Genomic DNA, 19,185 nt, shown 5'->3' with positions numbered 1-19,185 from the left:
TCGGGCAGCATCGGTAAAGGAGAGACATTTCGGGTCTAACTGAGCCCCTGTCACAGCTTTGACAAAGGGTCAGTTGGACCCGAAGCGTCTCTCCTTTACCGGTGCTGCCCGACCTCCTGAGATGTTCCAGTATTTTGTTTCGGTTGTAGGTTCCAGGACAATGGGGTTGTATTGTTTGTGTCAGGTTCCGGTCTGACTGGGGCGACAGGTTCTGGTGAAAAGGCAGGAAAGGCCATGAGCTTATTGAATGGGATAGCAGAGTGAACGGGCTGACTGGCCTCAAACCCAACAACATTCACGTGCCACAGATTCATGGTTTATTGGGGCAGTGTCACTGCAGGGCGGAAACGAACAGGGACTGGAGGAAGTGCGTCAAGCGGGGCGGAAATGAACGGGGACCGGAGGAAGTGCGTCATAGAGGGGCGGAAATGAACCGGGATCGAAGCAATTGCGTCACTGCTGGGCGGAAATGAACTGCGACCGGAGGAAGTACGTCATAGCGGGGCGGAAATGAACAGGGACTGGAGGAAGTGCGTCATAGCGGGGCGGAAATGAACTGGGACCGAAGGAAGTGCGTCATTGCAGGGCGGAAGTGCAACCGAGGAGACGAATTCGGTGTGAAGCGGCCACGCGGGAAGATCGAGAGGAAAAAAAATGAAATTTAATTTCAGGGTGAGGGGGGTGGGGGGAGTGTGTGTCCCTGTCTGTCTCTGGGGGTAGAGTGTGTGTCCCTGTCTGTCTCTGGGGGGTGGGGGGAGTGTGTGTCCCTGTCTGTCTCTGGGGGGTGGGGGGAGTGTGTGTCCCTGTCTGTCTCTGGGGGTAGGGGGAGTGTGTGTCCCTGTCTGTCTCTGGGGGGTGGGGGGAGTGTGTGTCCCTGTCTGTCTCTGGGGGGTGGGGGGAGTGTGTGTCCCTGTCTGTCTCTGGGGGGTGGGGGGGGAGTGTGTGTCCCTGTCTGTCTCTGGGGGGTGGGGGAGTGTGTGTCCCTGTCTGTCTCTGGGGGTAGGGGGAGTGTGTGTCCCTGTCTGTCTCTGGGGGGTGGGGGGGAGTGTGTGTCCCTGTCTGTCTCTGGGGGGTGGGGGGGAGTGTGTGTCCCTGTCTGTCTCTGGGGGGGTGGGGGGGGGAGGGGAGTGTGTGTCCCTGTCTGTCTCTGTCTGTCTCTGTGGGGGTGGGGGGGTGTGTGTCCCTGTCTGTCTCTGTGGGGGTGGGGGGGGAGGGGAGTGTGTGTCCCTGTCTGTCTCTGGGGGTGAGGGGGGAGTGTGTGTCCCTGTCTGTCTCTGGGGGGGTGGGGGGGGGGGAGGGGAGTGTGTGTCCCTGTCTGTCTCTGTGGGGGTGGGGGGGTGTGTGTCCCTGTCTGTCTCTGTGGGGGTGGGGGGGGGAGGGGACTGTGTGTCCCTGTCTGTCTCTGGGGGGTGGGGGGGAGTGTGTGTCCCTGTCTGTCTCTGGGGGGTGGGGGGAGTGTGTGTCCCTGTCTGTCTCTGGGGGTGAGGGGGGAGTGTGTGTCTCTGTCTGTCTCTGGGGGGGTGGGGGGGGGAGGGGAGTGTGTGTCCCTGTCTGTCTCTGTGGGGGTGGGGGGGTGTGTGTCCCTGTCTGTCTCTGTGGGGGTGGGGGGGGAGGGGAGTGTGTGTCCCTGTCTGTCTCTGGGGGTGAGGGGGGAGTGTGTGTCCCTGTCTGTCTCTGGGGGGGTGGGGGGGGGAGGGGAGTGTGTGTCCCTGTCTGTCTCTGTGGGGGTGGGGGGATGTGTGTCCCTGTCTGTCTCTGTGGGGGTGGGGGGGGGAGGGGAGGGGAGTGTGTGTCCCTGTCTGTCTCTGGGGGGGTGGGGGGGTGTGTGTCCCTGTCTGTCTCTGGGGGGGGTGTGTGTTCCTGTCTGTCTCTGGGGGGGGGGTGTGTGTCCCTGTCTGTCTCTAGGGGGGTGTGTGTCCCTGTCTGTCTCTGGGGGGGGTGGGGGGGTGTGTGTCCCTGTCTGTCTCTGGGGGGGGTGGGGGGGTGTGTGTCCCTGTCTGTCTCTGGGGGGGGGTGTATGTCCCTGTCTGTCTCTGGGGGGGGTGGGGGTGTGTGTGTCCCTGTCTGTCTCTGGGGGGGTGGGGATGTGTGTGTCCCTGTCTGTCTCTGGGGGGGGTGGGGGGGGTGTATCCCTGTCTGTCTCTGGGGGGGTGGGGGTGTGTGTCCCTGTCTGTCTCTGGGGGGGGTGGGGGGGGTGTGTGTCCCTGTCTGTCTCTGGGGGGGGTGGGGGGGGTGTGTCCCTGTCTGTCTCTGGGGGGGGGTGTGTGTCCCTGCCTGTCTCTGGGGGGTGTGTGTCCCTGTCTGTATCTGGGGGGGGGGTGGGGGGGGTGTGTGTCCCTGTCTGTCTCTGGGGGGGGTGTGTGTCCCTGTCTGTCTCTGGGGGGGGGTGGGGGGTGTGTGTGTCCCTGTCTGTCTCTGGGGGGGGGTGGGGGGTGTGTGTGTCCCTGTCTGTCTCTGGGGGGGGGTGGGGGGTGTGTGTGTCCCTGTCTGTCTCTGGGGGGGGGTGGGGGGTGTGTGTGTCCCTGTCTGTCTCTGGGGGGGGGTGGGGGGTGTGTGTGTCCCTGTCTGTCTCTGGGGGGGGTGGGGGGTGTGTCCCTGTCGGTCTCTGGGGGGGGTGGGGGGTGTGTCCCTGTCTGTCTCTGGGGGGGCGTGTGTCCCTGTCTGTCTCTGGGGGGGGTGGGGGGGTGGGGGTGTGTGTGTCCCTGTCTGTCTCTGGGGGGGTGGGGTGGGGGTGTGTGTGTCCCTGTCTGTCTCTGGGGGGGTGGGGGGTGTGTGTCCCTGTCTGTCTCTGGTGGGGGTGTGTGTCCCTGTCTGTCTCTGGGGGGGTGGAGGTGTGTGTGTCCCTGTCTGTCTCGGGGGGGTGGGGGGTGGGGGGGTGTGTGTCCCTGTCTGTCTCGGGGGGGGGGGTGTGTCCCTGTCTGTCTCTGGGGGGGTGGGTGTCCCTGTCTGTCTCTGGGGGGGTGGGGGTGTGTGTGTCCCTGTCTGTCTCTGGGGGTGTGTGTGTCCCTGTCTGTCTCCTGGGGGGTGGGGGTGTGTGTGTCCCTGTCTCTCTCTCGGGGGTGGGGGCAGTGTGTGTCCCTGTCTGTCTCTGGGGGGTGGGGGGGAGTGTGTGTCCCTGTCTGTCTCTGGGGGGTGGGGGGAGTGTGTGTCCCTGTCTGTCTCTGGGGGTGAGGGGGGGTGGGTGTCCCTGTCTGTCTCTGGGGGGGTGGGTGTCCCTGTCTGTCTCTGGGGGGGTGGGGGGGGGTGTGTCCCTGTCTGTCTCTGGGGGTGTGTGTGTCCCTGTCTGTCTCTGGGGGGTGGGGGTGTGTGTGTCCCTGTCTGTCTCTGGGGGGGTGGGGGGGTGTGTGTCCCTGTCTGTCTCTGGGGATGTGTGTGTCCCTGTCTGTCTCTGGGGGGGTTGTGTCCCTGTCTGTCTCTGGGGGGTGGGGGGAGTGTGTGTCCCTGTGTGTCTCTGGGGTTAGGGGGAGTGTGTGTCCCTGTCTGTCTCTGGGTGGGGGTAGTGTGTGTCCCTGTCTGTCTCTGGGGGGTGTGGGGAGTGTGTGTCCCTGTCTGTCTCTGGGGAGTGGGGGGAGTGTGTGTCCCTGTCTGTCTCTGGGGGGTAGGGGGAGTGTGTGTCCCTGTCTGTCTCTGGGGGTAGGTGGAGTGTGTGTCCCTGTCTGTCTCTGGGGAGTGGGGGGGAGTGTGTGACCCTGTCTGTCTCTGGGGGTAAGGGGAGTGTGTGTCCCTGTCTGTCTCTGGGGGGTAGGGGGAGTGTGTGTCCCTGTCTGTCTCTGGGGAGTGGGGGGGGTGTGTGTGACCCTGTCTGTCTCTGGGGGGTGGGGGGGGAGTGTGTGTCCCTGTCTGTCTCTGGGGAGTGGGGGGGAGTGTGTGTCCCTGTCTGTCTCTCTGGGTGGGGGTGGGGGGAGTGTGTGTCCCTGTCTGTCTCGTGGGGGTGGGGGGAGTGTGTGTCCCTGTCTGTCTCTGGGGGGTGGGGGGAATGTGTGTCCCTGTCTGTCTCTCTGGGTGGGGGTGGGGGGAGTGTGTGTCCCTGTCTGTCTCTGGGGGTAGTGGGAGTGTGTGTCCCTGTCTGTCTCTGGGGGGTGGGGGGTGTGTGTGTCCCTGTCTGTCTCTGGGGGGTGGGGGGAGGGGGAGTGTGTCCCTGTCTGTCTCTCTGGGTGGGGGTGGGGGGAGTGTGTGTCCCTGTCTGTCTCTGGGGGTAGGGGGAGTGTGTGTCCCTGTCTGTCTCTCTGGGTGGGGGTGGGGGTAGTGTGTGTCCCTGTCTGTCTCTCTGGGTGGGGGTGGGGGGGAGTGTGTGTCCCTGTCTGTCTCTCTGGGTGGGGCTGGGGGGAGTGTGTGTCCCTGTCTGGCTCTGGGGGTGGGGTTGGGGTTGTACATTCTCCCCGGAGTCAGTGCGGGTTCCCTCTGGATGTTGAGGTGGGGAGGGGGAGGGGGAGGGGGTGGGGGTGTGGGCAGGGTCATGGGGAGTTTGGGGGGGAGTGGGTTGGGATGATTTACAGAGGGTCAGTGTGGACCCGATGGGCTGAATGGCCTGTTTCCTTTCTGCAGGGATGCTCTGATTTCCCTCTGGGGGTCCCCCTGGCTATGGGAGGGGGTTTGGGTGAGGGGGTAGGTTCACGTTCCCCACTGCACACCGGAGGTGGCCAATCGGCCCGTCATTCCTGTGCTGGTTCATTGCAGGAGAGACCATCCCCATGTCCCCAGAGGTTCCCTGAATCTCCATTTAACCAATTATTTCAACCACATCAAACTGGAGCAGGCCATTCAGCCCCTCGGAGCTGCTGCACCATTCAGTAAGATTGTGGCTGATCTGATTGTAACCTCTTCGGTGATCAATAATTTGTTTATTTCTCTCTTAAATATTCAGAGGCTCTGCTTCCACCATCTGTTCAGGAACAGACTCCCAGTCTCCTCAGTGCAAATGTTTCCTTGTTTCTGTTTTAAACTGGTGACCTGTTATTTTAATTGGTGAACCCTAGTTTTAAATTCAAGTTGAGAGTGGTGCTGGAAAAGCACAGCAGATCAGGCAGCATCCGATGAGCAGGAAAATCAACATTTCAGGCAAAGGCCCTTATCATTCCTGCTCCTCGGATGCTGCCTGATCTGCTGTGCTTTTCCCACACTATCTAATCTTGACTCTAATCTCCAGCATCTACAGTTTCACCTAGTTTTAAATTCCCCCACGAGAGGGGACATCCTTTCCAGACCTTCCTGGTCTCTGTGGTGTCAGAGGGACGTCCTTGACAGGGTGTAGAGGAAATTCAGGGAATGGTTTAGGGACGAGTGGTTGGGATGGAGAGCTGGTCTCCATGGATGAATGGAGATTGAGGGAAGCTTTGTTCGAGATAGACATGGTTCTAACTTGTTATGGATAAAGTGTACAATAAAAAAATTGATTCCCTGAGCTGACAGTACAGGGACTGGCAGATTGGGAGGAGGTTTGGCTGGGGTAGGGACGTGAAGAGAGAGATATTTATACAGTGAATGGTAATGGCCTGGGGCTCTTTATTCCTGCTTTCCCTGCTGTTTCTCCTGGAGGTGTGCAGGGACTCTCTACAGCTCTCCCACTGACCTTTGTGTTTTACTCCCATCAGTTCTCGAACCTACTGGGGACAGTTTACCGCCATGGAAACCTTAGCTTTTCGCCAGATGGAAACTCTGTCATCAGTCCAGTTGGAAATCGCGTCACGGTCTTTGATCTGAAAAAGTGAGTTTGGGGAATTGGAGAGCAGTAGACAGGTGACTGGGAGATCCGGCTCAGTCAGCCAAAGAAGTTGTATTTCTCTAGCACCTTTACACAACCTAAAGGATGTGACAAAGACCTTTCCAACCAGACAAGTACTTTGTGAGTGGAACAGAACTGGAGATCTGAAACACAAAATCAGAAATTGCTAGAGAAACTCAACAGGTCAGACAGCATCCGTAGAGAGAAAGAGTGTAATGTTGTGTGTCCAGTGACCAATTCTGAAGAAGTGAGAATGCTGAGTCTCTCCAGCAAGTCCTTTGTGAAGTTGTAATGAAGGGGCGGTGACACAGTAAGCTCCCACAAGCTGCCATGTGTTAGTGACCCAGGTAACCATAACTGAACCCCAGGTGGAAAACATGACCCAGGATTCTGGACTTAATGGAAAAGAATCTCTTTATTACAAGTAATTAGACTCTAGCTAAATGTATAAAGGTATAAACAGTCATCATGCAACATTACAAACTGAAACTGTAATTCCGTTAGAAACTCCCCTTACACGGACCCTCAGATGGGTGAACAAGAAGGAAGGTGGACAGAGCAAGGGGGTTCAGTGGTTTCTGAGGTGGGTCTTGTGCTGGTCAGAACACTGCTTCTCTGCCATCCTGCTCCAGTATCCGGGGACAGAGATTTAAGGGAAGAGGCTGGGAAGAAAAACCCTTACACCCCAGGGGCTGGTGGGAATCTGGGACTCACTGCCTGGAATAGTGGGCGAGGCAGAAACCCTCATTGTTTAAGAAGTATTTAGATCTAAGGCAAATAAGATGGTGGGCTGAGTGCTGGGAAATGGGGCTAGAATTGTTAGGTGGTTGTATTTGACTAGTGCTGATGTACTGGGCTGAAGGTACTTTTTCTGTGATATAAATTTCTATCACCGCCTCGAATGACTTATAATGAATTTTATTAAAGTACAGAAACCTGGTCTATGCTTTCACAGCCTGGGTCTGTAAATCAGGCAAGTTGAGGAATCTTTGTGTATTATTTCAGAATCTTTAACTTTTATGAAATCTCTGTGAAGGGTGGGCCTTGATTTCGAGTGAAGGGTAACAGATTGGTTTGTGGAGTAGTAACCAATTATCAAACCAAAACTCCATTTGTACACAACTCCCCAGCTCCAGTGCGTCTGCAGACCACACTTCACAAACTTGCTTGAACAAGCAGCTATGTAAACAAGGCTTGCAATGATTCCAGGTTACTTTCTACCTGAAGCAATCTTTGGAACACTATGTTTTTTAAAATAGTCCGTTCTCAATTAGCAAGCATTAAAAATAGAAGGACACATTAAAAGCAGCCAGGGCACCAGATACCAGATAAGGAAGGACCTTGATAATTCGGTCTTCAGCAAACTGAAAGTATTCATGGTTCTATTTTTATGGCTATTAGCAAAGACAACAGAGAGAGCACCCATAATCCCTCAGTACTGACCCTCCGACAGTGCGGCACTCCCTTGGCGCTGACCCTCCGACAGTGCGGCACTCCCTTGGCGCTGACCCTCCGACAGTGCGGCACTCCCTCAGCGCTGACCCTCCGACAGTGCGGCGCTCCCTCAGTACTGACCCTCTGACAGTGCGGCACTCCCTCAGTACTGACCCTCTGACAGTGCGGCACTCCCTCAGTACTGACCCTCTGACAGTGCGGCACTCCCTCAGTACTGACCCTCTGACAGTGCGGCACGCCCTCAGTACTGACCCTCTGACAGTGCGGCACTCCCTCAGTACTGACCCTCTGACAGTGCGGCGCTCCCTCAGTACTGACCCTCTGACAGTGCGGCGCTCCCTCAGTACTGACCCTCTGACAGTGCGGCGCTCCCTCAGTACTGACCCTCCGACAGTGCGGCGCTCCCTCAGTACTGACCCTCTGACAGTACAGCACTCCCTCAGTACTGACCCTCCGACAGTGCGGCACTCCCTCAGTACTGACCCTCTGACAGTGCTGCGCTCCCTCAGTACTGACCCTCTGACAGTGCGGCGCTCCCTCAATACTGACCCTCCGACAGTGCGGCTTTCCCTCAGTACTGACCCTCCGACAGTGCGGCACTCCCTCAGTACTGACCCTCTGACAGTGCGGCGCTCCCTCAGTACTGACCCTCTGACAGTACAGCACTCCCTCAGTACTGACCCTCTGACAGTGCGGCACTCCCTCAGTACTGACCCTCTGACAGTGCGGCACTCCCTCAGTACTGAGGAAATATTTTTGTGCAGTGCCGCAGCCTTGGCTGTGTGTGTATTGGTGGAGTATGTGGTGATGGTGTCTCAGTGCATGTTGAGTGTGGGTGTGTATCTGACACTGGGGAGGGCTCCATCAGGGAGGGCCTGGTGTTGTGTATGTGTTTGGTGTGACCCTCCTGTGACCCCCATTGGTTTCTTGCAGCAACAAGGCCGAGACATTGCCTTTGGCTGCTCAGCGGAACATTGCTTGTGTTGGGCACTCTCCCGATGGACACCTCGCAATCCTTATCGATGAAGGTAAGAGGATTGCGTACCCTCACACCCTCTTGTAATCCTGTACACTCCCCATCCCGATTCCCCCCCCTTTCCCTAACACTCTGTGTCCCCGTTGCCATTCCCCACCCTCACCATCCCTCCCTCCCTGGGCCTGTGTATGGTGTGCCCTGTAATGCCAGTGGCTGTCTGTCTCTGTTTGTTTGCAGATGGTGATGGGTTGTTGGTCAGCCTGATCAGTAAAGCTGTGCTGCATCGATTTCACTTCCACGCCCGGGTTCACAGTATCAGCTTCTCGCCTGATGGCAGGTAATGGCCAATAATCCCCACTGGCCTCCATTTGATCACAGCTTGGCACGGCTGTGTCTGACCCCCTCCCCCTGTGGTCCCATGTGTAACCTGGTCTCTCGGTCTTTGTTGACAGGAAGTTTGTTGTGAGTAAGAATAACGTTGTTCTGATGTATCATGCTCCTGGCAAGAGCAGGGAGTTTAACCCCTTCGTGCTGGACAAGACCTACTTCGGACCCTACGATGAGACAACATGCATCGACTGGACTGATGACTCAAAGTAAGAGGAAGCTTCATTGATATAGCCCCTTTCACCTCCTTGACAGCTGGTAGTAGAGACAGGGTCAGCGCCATGGCTGCGAACTGGTCCCTCCTGGTCCTGTCAAACTGATCACGTATTCACTGTCCACTGGGACACTTGTCTCAGCAACGGCCTGGGGCTTCCGCTGAGGAGGATGTGGTGCTGGTGGGGGTGGGGGTGTTCCTGTGAGCAGCATGTGCGGTGAGGGAGGGTAGGGGAGGGGCACGTGGTGGGCGGCAGGGAGGGAGTGCGGTTATAGGGGAGTGGGAGGGGTGTGCGGTGAGGGGGAGGGTTGTGCGGAGAGGGGGGAGGGTTGTGCGGAGAGGGGGAGGGTTGTGCGGAGAGGGGGAGGGTTGTGCGGAGAGGGGGGGGTTGTGCGGAGAGGGGGAGGGTTGTGCGGAGAGGGGTTGTGCGGAGAGGGGGAGGGTTGTGCGGAGAGGGGGAGGGTTGTGCGGAGAGGGGGAGGGTTGTGCGGAGAGGGGGAGGGTTGTGCGGAGAGGGGGAGGGTTGTGCGGAGAGGGGGAGGGTTGTGCGGAGAGGGGGAGGGTTGTGCGGAGAGGGGGAGGTTGTGCGGAGAGGGGGGTAGGAGGGTTGTGCGGAGAGGGGGAGGGTTGTGCGGAGAGGGGGAGGGTTGTGCGGAGAGGGGGAGGGTTGTGCGGTGAGGGGGAGGGTTGTGCGGAGAGGGGGAGGGTTGTGCGGAGAGGGGGAGGGTTGTGCGGAGAGGGGGAGGGTTGCGCGGGGAGGGGGAGGGTTGCGCGGGGAGGTGGTGGGGTAGGGGTGTGCGGAGAGGGGGAGGGGTGCGCGGAGAGGGGGGCGCGGGGAGGGGGAGGGGTGTGCGGAGAGGGGGAGGGGGGCGTGGAGAGGGGGGCGCGGGGAGGGGGAGGGGGTGCGCGGGGAGGGCGGCGCGGGGAGGGGGAGGGGGCGTGGGGAGGGGGGCGCGGGGAGGGGGAGGGGTGCGCGGGGAGGGGTGCGCGGGGAGGGGGAGGGGTGCGCGGGGAGGGGGAGGGGTGCGCGGGGAGGGGGAGGGGTGCGCGGGGAGGGGGAGGGGCGCGGTGGGGTGGGGGGCGCGGTGGGGTGGGGGGCGCGGGGAGGGGGAGGGGGGCGCGGGGAGGGGGAGGGGGGCGCGGGGAGGGGGAGGGGGGCGCGGGGAGGGGGAGGGGTGCGCGGGGAGGGGGAGGGGTGCGCGGGGAGGGGGAGGGGTGCGCGGGGAGGGGGAGGGGTGCGCGGGGAGGGGGAGGGGCGCGGTGGGGTGGGGGGGCGCGGTGGGGTGGGGGGCGCGGGGAGGGGGAGGGGTGCGCGGGGAGGGGGGCGCGGGGAGGGGGAGGGGGTGCGCGGGGAGGGGGGCGCGGGGAGGGGGAGGGGTGCGCGGGGAGGGGGCGCGGGGAGGGGGAGGGGGTGCGCGGGGAGGGGGGCGCGGGGAGGGGGAGGGGGAGGGGTGCGCGGGGAGGGGGGCGCGGGGAGGGGGAGGGGGAGGGGGGCGCGGGGAGGGGGAGGGGTGCGCGGGGAGGGGGGCGCGGGGAGGGGGAGGGGTGCGCGGGGAGGGGGGCGCGGGGAGGGGGAGGGGGCGTGGGGAGGGGGGCGCGGGGAGGGGGAGGGGTGCGCGGGGAGGGGGGCGCGGGGAGGGGGAGGGGTGCGCGGGGAGGGGGGCGCGGGGAGGGGGAGGGGTGCGCGGGGAGGGGGGCGCGGGGAGGGGGAGGGGGCGTGGGGAGGGGGGGCGCGGGGAGGGGGGCGCGGGGAGGGGGAGGGGGCGTGGGGAGGGGGGCGCGGGGAGGGGGAGGGGTGCGCGGGGAGGGGTGCGCGGGGAGGGGTGCGCGGGGAGGGGGAGGGGTGCGCGGGGAGGGGTGCGCGGGGAGGGGTGCGCGGGGAGGGGGAGGGGTGCGCGGGGAGGGGAGGGGTGCGCGGGGAGGTGGGCGCAGGGAGGTGGTGGGGTAGGGGTGCGCGGGGAGGGGGAGGGGTGCGCGGGGAGGGGAGGGGTGCGCGGGGAGGTGGGCGCAGGGAGGTGGTGGGGTAGGGGTGCGCGGAGAGGGGGAGGGGTGCGCGGGGAGGGGGAGGGGCGCGGTGGGGTGGGAGTGATCTCCCTGGGCTCTGATTGACGATGTGGGGAATGTGTGCTCCAGGTGTTTTGCAGTTGGCAGCATGGACAGCAGTACCTGGGTGTTTGGCGCTGAGCGCTGGGTCAATCTCATTTACTACTCACTCAGTGGGCACAAAGACACCATCGTTTCCTGCTTTTTTGAAGAGAAGAGTTTGGACGTGAGTAACTCCTGATTGCATTCACCTTACTCCTGCTCCATCCCAACGGGGTTTGCATTCCCCCCTCCATTGCTGGAGATATTCACTGGCACCCCTTGCGCAGCCCAGCCTGACCCCTGACCCCTTGCGCAGCCCAGCCTGACCCCTGACCCCTGAGAACCCAGCCTGACCCCTGACCCCACAGTAGGGTGATGGTGTGGAGTTGCCAGTGAGTGTGCAGTGCTTCCTGCTGGCTGGGGTGGGTTTGCTGTGGTTGCTTTCAGTTTGAATGGAGATATGTTTTGCTGCAGATCTACACGCTGAGTCGAGATGCTACCCTGTGTGTGTGGCAGTGTGATACAGAGCCTGAGGGCCTGCAGCGCCAATTCCCAAAGAGCAAGGACAAAACACAGACTGATCAAAGTCAAGAACTCGAAGGGCAGAGTGCAGATATCATTCAGGGAAAAGCAGAATCAGAGCAAGAGAGGATTGGGAAAGTGAAATATTCTCTTGTTGGCAAGTAAGAAATGTTCCAGATACACCCTGGTTTGTCGTTGACATTTTGACAATGTGTCTGTCATTTTTTTCTGTTGCTCTACATTTGTCTGTGGTGGTCCCAATCCCTCCCTCTCTCCATTCCACCTTTTTGCGTGCTCTCTCTCTCATGCCCACACTCTCCCTCCTCACTGTCTATCTCTCTTTTGTTGTCTGTCTCGCTGCACCCTCTTTCTGTCACTCTCACCGTTTGTATTCCCCCTCTTGCTGCCCCTCTCTCTCTCTCTCTCTCTCTTTTTCATTGCCTGCCTCTCTATCTCTTTCTTTTCTCTCACTCGCTGCCCTGTCCCTCTGTCACTGTCCCCCCCCCCCACCTTCCGAATGTCTCTCAATGTCCCTCTCTCCTGTCACTGAAAGACTGTTCCCCCGCTCCCCGACTTAAGTCTCAGTATTTTCCAACCTTTTTTTTTAAGGCATTATTTCAATAAAGAGAAGGATTTCAATGACCTGACAGCTGCTGCCTACCACAAGAAAACCCACCTCCTGGTCACGGGGTTTGCTTCAGGAATATTTCACCTCCATGAGCTGCCAGAGTTTAACCTCATCCACTCGCTCAGGTAAACTCCCAGGGTTTCGGGGATGTGCAGTGAGAGGGCAGTAAACCGGGAGGCCCCATTGATCTCCCAGTCAGTATCTGTGGGTGGATTAGGGTGGTCTTCAAGGGTGTGGGGGAGAGTGTAAACAGCGCGGGAAAGTACTGAGGGGTTGGTCACTGTCAGGGAGCTGAACGTCACTGCTTTATTCCCCCTCACGGGCCTGGGGACTGACATGGTGATGAATCTGGGGTGGGAGGCAGTGACATCTCTCTGACAGTTCCAGTTCCTAATTCTTGTTGTTTCCAGTATTTCAGACCAAAGGATCGAGTCCATTTCTGTGAATGTGTCCGGGGACTGGATCGCATTTGGATGTCCAGGTGAGGGAGTGTTTGTGAGGTTTTGCAGAGACTGAGGGTAACAGAGCATAGAACATAGAAAAGTACAGCACAGAACAGGCCCTTCGGCCCACAATGTTGTGCCGAGATTTAATCCTAATGTAAAATATAATAACAACCTACGCACACCTCAATTCGCTGCTATCCATGTGCATGTCCAGCAGACACTTAAATGTCCCCAATGCCTCTGCTTCCACCACCACAGCTGGCAACACATTCCATACTTTCTCAACTACCTCTGACCTCTCTTTTGTACCTTCCTCCTAATATCTTCAAACTATGATTTCTCGTACCAATGTGGGTTTGTCCACCACTGTGGAGAGGCTGCAGGAAGGCAAATGTGAGAAGATTCACTTCAGTGTCAAATGGAAAAGTAGAATTGTTTTTAATGGGTAGAACTTGATGTTGAAAGGGATTTAATTGTTGTACACTGAAACCAAGCTCACTGGAACACCTTCCAATCAGGACACTAAATGGTCTTTATTAGAAGAGTTTTACAGGGATTTGATGAAATTACATCTTGAATATTATGCACAATTGCCCCAGACTGAAGGGAGCATTCACATTGGAAGGTGTAAGTTTTATAGTTTTCTGCATTCTTTCTTCATTTAAATAATATTAGGCTTCTCTGTACTCCCTCACATTTCGCCACATTATGTTCCAGCTGACAAACCTTTGCCCAGTCACTTGTCTCGATCTCGTGTCATCACAGCCACATGCCTTCCCACTTGTTTTAGTGCCGTCTGTAAGTAGCACTTGGCAATGGTGTGTTCACATTTGTTATCCTAATGATTATTATATATTGTGAATAATTGTGGCCCCAGCACAGATCCCTGTAGCACTCCCATTAGTTACAGGTTTCCATTTTGCAAAAACCCCGTTAACCCAGCTCTCTGTCTTCTATTAGTTAGCCAAACCTCTGTCCATGCTAACATCCTCCCTCCTATAGCATGGGCCTTTTTTTAATTAAAACACTGTTGACATTTTATTTTTCATTGTAAGGTTTGCAACAGTATTGAATTCATAAATATGATTAAATGTTAATAAGTGAAACAAAAAGCCATGTTGTATTAGAAAAATTAATTGCAAATGTAACTGCCATTAAGGCAGTTGGTTACATTAAATACTATCTCCTCTGTAAGGAAACTAATTAGTGCATTTTTCTACAATTGTAAATTAAAGATCAAGCCTTTTGAAAAGGTCATGTTTTAATTCATGCCACACATTGCCTTCCGCTCACCTTCTACTCTTGAATAAAATGATTACAGTTTTCCAATCTAATGGGACTTTTCCAGAATCTTAAAGGATGGATAAATCCCCAGGACCTTAGCGAGTTTTGAGAAGATTTGTAGCTCAGGTTGAGGTTCTGGATATAGGTTTGCTCGTTGAGTTGGAAGGTTCATTTTCAGATGTTTCGTCACCAGACTAGGTAACATCTTCAGTGAGCCTCTGAATGAAGCACTGGTGGCGTGGCCATCTTTCTATTCATGTGTTTGGGTTTCCTTTGGTTGGTGATGTCATTTCCTGTGGTGACATCCCAGTCAACTGGGACAACACATCCAGCCTAGAACAAGCCAAACTGACTCATGCACGAGAATTCCTAGCAGCATGGCATTCCAACCGGAATTCTTATCAACAAAAATATTGACTTGGATTATATTTACCACCCCCTGAGAAAAAAAAGGGAAAGGACATCATAGGAAATTATGTCAACACAGGAAATGACATCACCACCCCTCGGAAACTCGAACATATAAATAGCAAGTGGGCTACACCACCAGTGCTTCATTCGGAGGCTCACTGAAGATGTTATCTAGTATGGTGACAAAACATCTGAAAATGAACCTTCCAGCTCACTTACATCCAGAACCTCAACCTGAGCTACAAATCTTCTTAAAACTCACTAATAAAAATTACTCCCAGTGCATCCACTATCTCTGTAGCTACTTCCTTTAATAACCGAGGGTGTTTCCATTCGGCCTGGGGGGTGTATCCCATTAGTTTCTGAAGCATTTTTTAAATCTCAACTTAGTTATATTTATTTCCTTTCTTTTGCCCTTTGATTATCTGGCCCGACCCAGTTTCCCGTTCCCAGGCCCGGTTTCCCGTTCCCAGGCCCGGTTCCCCACTCCAGACCCTGTTCCCAGGCCCGGTTCCCAGCTCCAGACCCTGTTCCCAGGCCCGGTTTCCCGTTCCCAGACCCTGTTCCCAGGCCCGGTTCCCCACTCCAGACCCTGTTCCCAGGCCCGGTTCCCCACTCCAGACCCTGTTCCCAGGCCCGGTTCCCCACTCCAGACCCTGTTCCCAGGCCCGGTTCCCCACTCCAGACCCTGTTCCCAGGCCCGGTTCCCCACTCCAGACCCTGTTCCCAGGCCCGGTTCCCCACTCCAGACCCTGTTCCCAGGCCCGGTTCCCCACTCCAGACCCTGTTCCCAGGCCCGGTTCCCCACTCCAGACCCTGTTCCCAGGCCCGGTTCCCCACTCCAGACCCTGTTCCCAGGCCCGGTTCCCAGGCCCGGTTCCCCACTCCAGGTCCGGTTCCCAGGCCCTGTTCCCCACTCCAGACCCTGTTCCCAGACCCGGTTCCCAGGCCCTGTTCCCCACTCCAGGCCTGGTTCCCAGCCAGTTGTCACGATGACCCTGATCCACCCCAGAACCCCCCCACCCATTGCTGTGTGGGTGAGCTTTCATGTTCCCTGTAGAATCCAGTCCCTCTCTGGACCCTGTTTCTGCTTCCAACCTGATTTGCCTTTCACTGCTTTCTGCTTCTGAACACACTCTCGGTTTTAATTGACATCAGGATCCGACAACATTATGGAGTTTGGTCTTTGTGACTGACAGAATTTGCTCAGGATCTTGGCTGTGGTTCGGATAAGACACCCTGGTCACCCTCAACAGGGGCTTGGAGTCTGTTGCTAGGAACTGAAATTCATAGCAGACTGAAAGTAATGGCCTGAGTGTGGTGCTGGAAAAGCACAGCAGGTCAGGCTGAGATTCCCCTACTCCTTGGATGCTGCCTGACCGGCTGTGTTATTCCAGCACCACACTCTCGGTACTGAGCTCCAGCATCTGCAGTCCTCACTTTCTCCTGAAAGTAATGGCTTCAGTCTTCCTAATTTATAATTGAAGAACATTTCTGCTTATCCAATGTCAGATAAATAGCCTGTTTAATGGAGGTGGCGCTGAGTTAGGGCTGGCTTCTGTTAGTCTACGTGGGATTGTCTGGCTGCGCGGTGAGAATGGGACTGGTTGATGCAGCCCCAGCCAGTTGGCCGATGGTGAAGGTGGGTTGGGGGAGGATGGTGTGGTCACTGTGTCAAAGGCTAAAGATATTTTGAGAAAGATGAGTAATCATTTGCCCTGTCGCACTCGCAGGATGTTGTTGGTGGCTTTGCTCAGATTTGCTTCAGAACTGGGGCAAGGGTGGAATCCTGATTGGAGGAATTCCAGGAGAAGGTTCTGGGGAAAATGGGAATTAATTTGGGAAGCAACAAGATGGTGAAAAGGAAAGGATTTAGGGGAAAGGTGAGGATGTGGGATTCAGGGGTTGGGTGCTGCTGGAAGCCTGCTGATGGTTGGGATTGATGATAGAAGGCGTTTGCTGTCGTATGTCTCTGTTGGATTGAAGGGGTAAAGCCACATTGTTTGTGTGTGTTTCAGGTCTGGGGCAGCTCTTGGTGTGGGAGTGGCAGAGTGAGTCTTATGTGTTCAAACAACAAGGGCACTTCAACAACATGGTCACACTGTCGTACTCTCCAGATGCTCAGTACATCGCCACGGGGGGAGATGACGGCAAGGTGAGACCTCCTCTACTCAATCAGTCTCCTCTCGGAAAGGAGAACTGCACTTAATTCGGAACATCGCCATGGGATCATTTTACTGAGTGACTGTTTATCCTTGCGCACACTGAAAGCTAATGCAATTTAAAGTAAATTATTAAAATGCTGGGGTTATGAGTGGTCAGCCCATTGTGTTCACACCAGTCAGCAAAGATCTGACTACATTAAACCCATTTCCAGCTTTCGGCCATAGTTCTGAAGGTTATAGTAATGCAAGTGAATATCTAAGTATTGCTTAAATGTTCCGAGACTTTGATTCAATCACCCTTTCAGGCAGTGACTCTGCTTGGAGCGAGCAACATCCTCCTCAGCTCTCCTCTTAGCCTTCTCCTGTCCCCTGGTTACTGACCCCTCTGCTTATGAAAACAGTGCCTTCCTATCCACCTTCTCTATGCCCCTCAGAAAAATGTACACCTCCATCAGGACCCCTCTCAACCTTGCAGCTCCACGGTGGGGAGGGGGTGGGGTTGGCAGGGATGGGGTGTGGAGGGGGTGGGGTTGATGCAGAGTGAGGTCCATGCTCTCTCTGTTACCATTGGCCTATATTTATTGATCCCTCCCCTCTGTTAGTTGGTCCGTGTGTTAAATGTCAGTGTGGGAACGGTTCATTGTGAGTGACCTTTGATCTCTGGCCTACCCCCAGGTGAAAGTTTGGAACACGAGCAGTGGTTTCTGTATTGTGACCTTCACTGAACACACAAGCGCTGTCACTGCAGTGACCTTTAACTCCACAGGTTTTGTGGTGCTGAGTGCCTCTCTGGATGGGACAGTGCGAGCATTTGACCTTCACCGGTGAGTCCTTGTTAGCAGCAGGTAATGTTCCCCCTGCGCGTGTACACAGCAACCCTGGCTGGTGAATACATCTGAAGGAAAAACAGAAACTCAGCAGGACTGGCAGCATCCATGGAGAGAAGGGCAGAGTTAGCATTTCAGGTCCAGTAACCCATCTTCAGAACTGATGGTGCTTGGGAAAGGTTGGTATAATGCTGAGGAAGGGGTGAGCGAGGAGTAAATGATGGGTGGAGGTGGAACCCAGAGAGAGAAACAGTTTGTAAGGGGTAAATGTCAATCTAGGGGAGTGAATAGCTGCTCATGGGGACCGTTAGTGGCTGACAGCGAGTTGTCTGTGATAGCAGCCCATGTGATGACAGGGCCCAGTGTGCGGGTATGGGGTAACAACATGGGAGAAGGTGCTCAAACTTTAAAGCGGACGAACTCTATAATAGAGTCCAGAAGGCTGTAGAATTCCCAAGCAGAAAATGAGGTGTTGTTCTTCCAGCCTTTGCAGAGCTTTGCTGGAGCACTGCCGCAAGCCTGAGACAGAGATGTTGGCCGGGGAACAGGGTGGGGTGTTAAAGTGGCAGGCAGCTGGGAGCTCAGGGTGATTTTTGTGGACAATGTGGGTGTCGCACAGTCTGTGTTTTGTCTGGAATAATGCTGGTCATTGGGTGTATTTGGAAAGGGACTGCTATCTTTGGGGATGTATTTGGGATTGGGGTTGGTGTGTTTGTGGGTATTTGTGATGGGGTTGGTGGCTGGGTGCTCTTAGGGATGGGATTGTTCCTGTTGCCGGTTGATAATGTAGCTGGTGGGACAGTTCGGGATAACGTTGCTGAGTGAACATTTCCCTTTGTGTTTCCACAGGTATCGAAACTTCCGAACGTTCACATCACCGCGACCCACTCAGTTCACCAGTCTGGCTGTGGATATGAGTGGGGAGATTGTGTGCGCTGGCTCACAGGATTCCTTTGAAGTATTTGTCTGGTCAATGCAAACTGGCCGTTTACTGGAGGTGAGTTTGCAATTGATTGTTCAGCACAAGATCCATGATGTTCTGCTGTCTGTACAGAGAGAAAGCTGGAACAGGTTGCTGAGTTTGATCATCAGATGCAATAGTATATTGAATGAAAGATGGATGGGCCGAATGGCCTATTGTTCCTGCTGCTCCTGAATGAATTCCGTCTCTGTTTAGATTAGATTAGATTACTTACAGTGTGGAAACAGGCCCTTCGACCCAACAAGTCCACACCGACCCTCCGAAGAGCAACCCACCCAGACCCATTCTCCTACATTTACACTTTCACCTAACACTACGGGCAAGTTAGCATGGCCAATCCACCTGACCTGCACATTTTTGGACTGTGGGAGGAAACCGGAGCACCCAGAGGAAACCCACGCAGACACGGGGAGAATGTGCAAACTCCACACAGAGAGTTGCCTGAGGCGGGAATTGAACCTGGGTCTCTGGCACTGTGAGGCAGCAGTGCTAACCACTTGCAGGGCCTGACCTATCTCACCCAGACACACAGCAGTTGCAGCCTCTGTCATCTGTCGCCAGTCCTCAATCCACCAGTCTCCCCCAACAACACCCTGACCCTCCCAGCAGGATCTGGAAGGAGAGGAGAAGTGATGTATTTCCAAGTCAGGACGGAGAGTGGCTGCTACTGAGCATCACTGATGGAGGCAGGGAGGGAGGGAAAATTGGAACAGGCACAGAGAATGTGCTGGAGAAACTCAGCAGGTCTCACAGCATCTATGGAGAGAAAGCAGAGTTAACCTTTCAAAACCGGAATGACTTCTTCAGATGTACAGTGGATGCCAGGGTTGAGCAGCCTTGTGCACCCACTCCCACCACCGCTGACACGCAGTAGCAGATGCACCAAAGACCCTCAGACAGCACCTTCAAAACCCTCAACCACTTCCATTGAGAAGGACAAGGGCAGCAGATACATGGGAACACCACCTTCTGCAAGTTCCCCTCCAACTACTCACCATCCTGACTTGGAAATATATCGCCGTTCCTTCAGTGTCTCCCTCCCTAATGTTTCGGTAAGGATTAGGAATGTTGAGGTGATGTT

At 56.1% G+C, this 19,185-nt stretch overlaps 1 protein-coding gene across 1 annotated transcript in view; it reads left to right on the top strand.

Moving 5' to 3' along the window:
• The first annotated feature begins 545 nt into the window (after window positions 1–545).
• The window catches only part of pwp2h (PWP2 small subunit processome component), a 33,604-nt gene continuing 14,964 nt past the window's right edge, over window positions 546–19,185 (top strand). The window contains exons 1-12 of the mRNA XM_043701438.2: window positions 546–672; window positions 5,592–5,704; window positions 8,111–8,205; window positions 8,391–8,490; window positions 8,606–8,749; window positions 10,888–11,023; window positions 11,314–11,522; window positions 11,971–12,114; window positions 12,400–12,470; window positions 16,149–16,285; window positions 16,971–17,119; window positions 17,972–18,119. Of these exons, the coding sequence (XP_043557373.1) occupies window positions 655–672; window positions 5,592–5,704; window positions 8,111–8,205; window positions 8,391–8,490; window positions 8,606–8,749; window positions 10,888–11,023; window positions 11,314–11,522; window positions 11,971–12,114; window positions 12,400–12,470; window positions 16,149–16,285; window positions 16,971–17,119; window positions 17,972–18,119 (1,464 nt within the window). The 5' untranslated portion in view covers window positions 546–654. The remainder of the gene's footprint in view (window positions 673–5,591; window positions 5,705–8,110; window positions 8,206–8,390; window positions 8,491–8,605; window positions 8,750–10,887; window positions 11,024–11,313; window positions 11,523–11,970; window positions 12,115–12,399; window positions 12,471–16,148; window positions 16,286–16,970; window positions 17,120–17,971; window positions 18,120–19,185) is intronic.

The sequence above is a fragment of the Chiloscyllium plagiosum genome, unplaced genomic scaffold (assembly GCF_037043375.1).
Source record: "Chiloscyllium plagiosum isolate Xiang-an unplaced genomic scaffold, Cpla_swu_hap1 HiC_scaffold_12, whole genome shotgun sequence".
Taxonomy (NCBI): domain Eukaryota; kingdom Metazoa; phylum Chordata; class Chondrichthyes; order Orectolobiformes; family Hemiscylliidae; genus Chiloscyllium; species Chiloscyllium plagiosum.
This window is presented reverse-complemented; position numbering and strand designations above follow the sequence as displayed.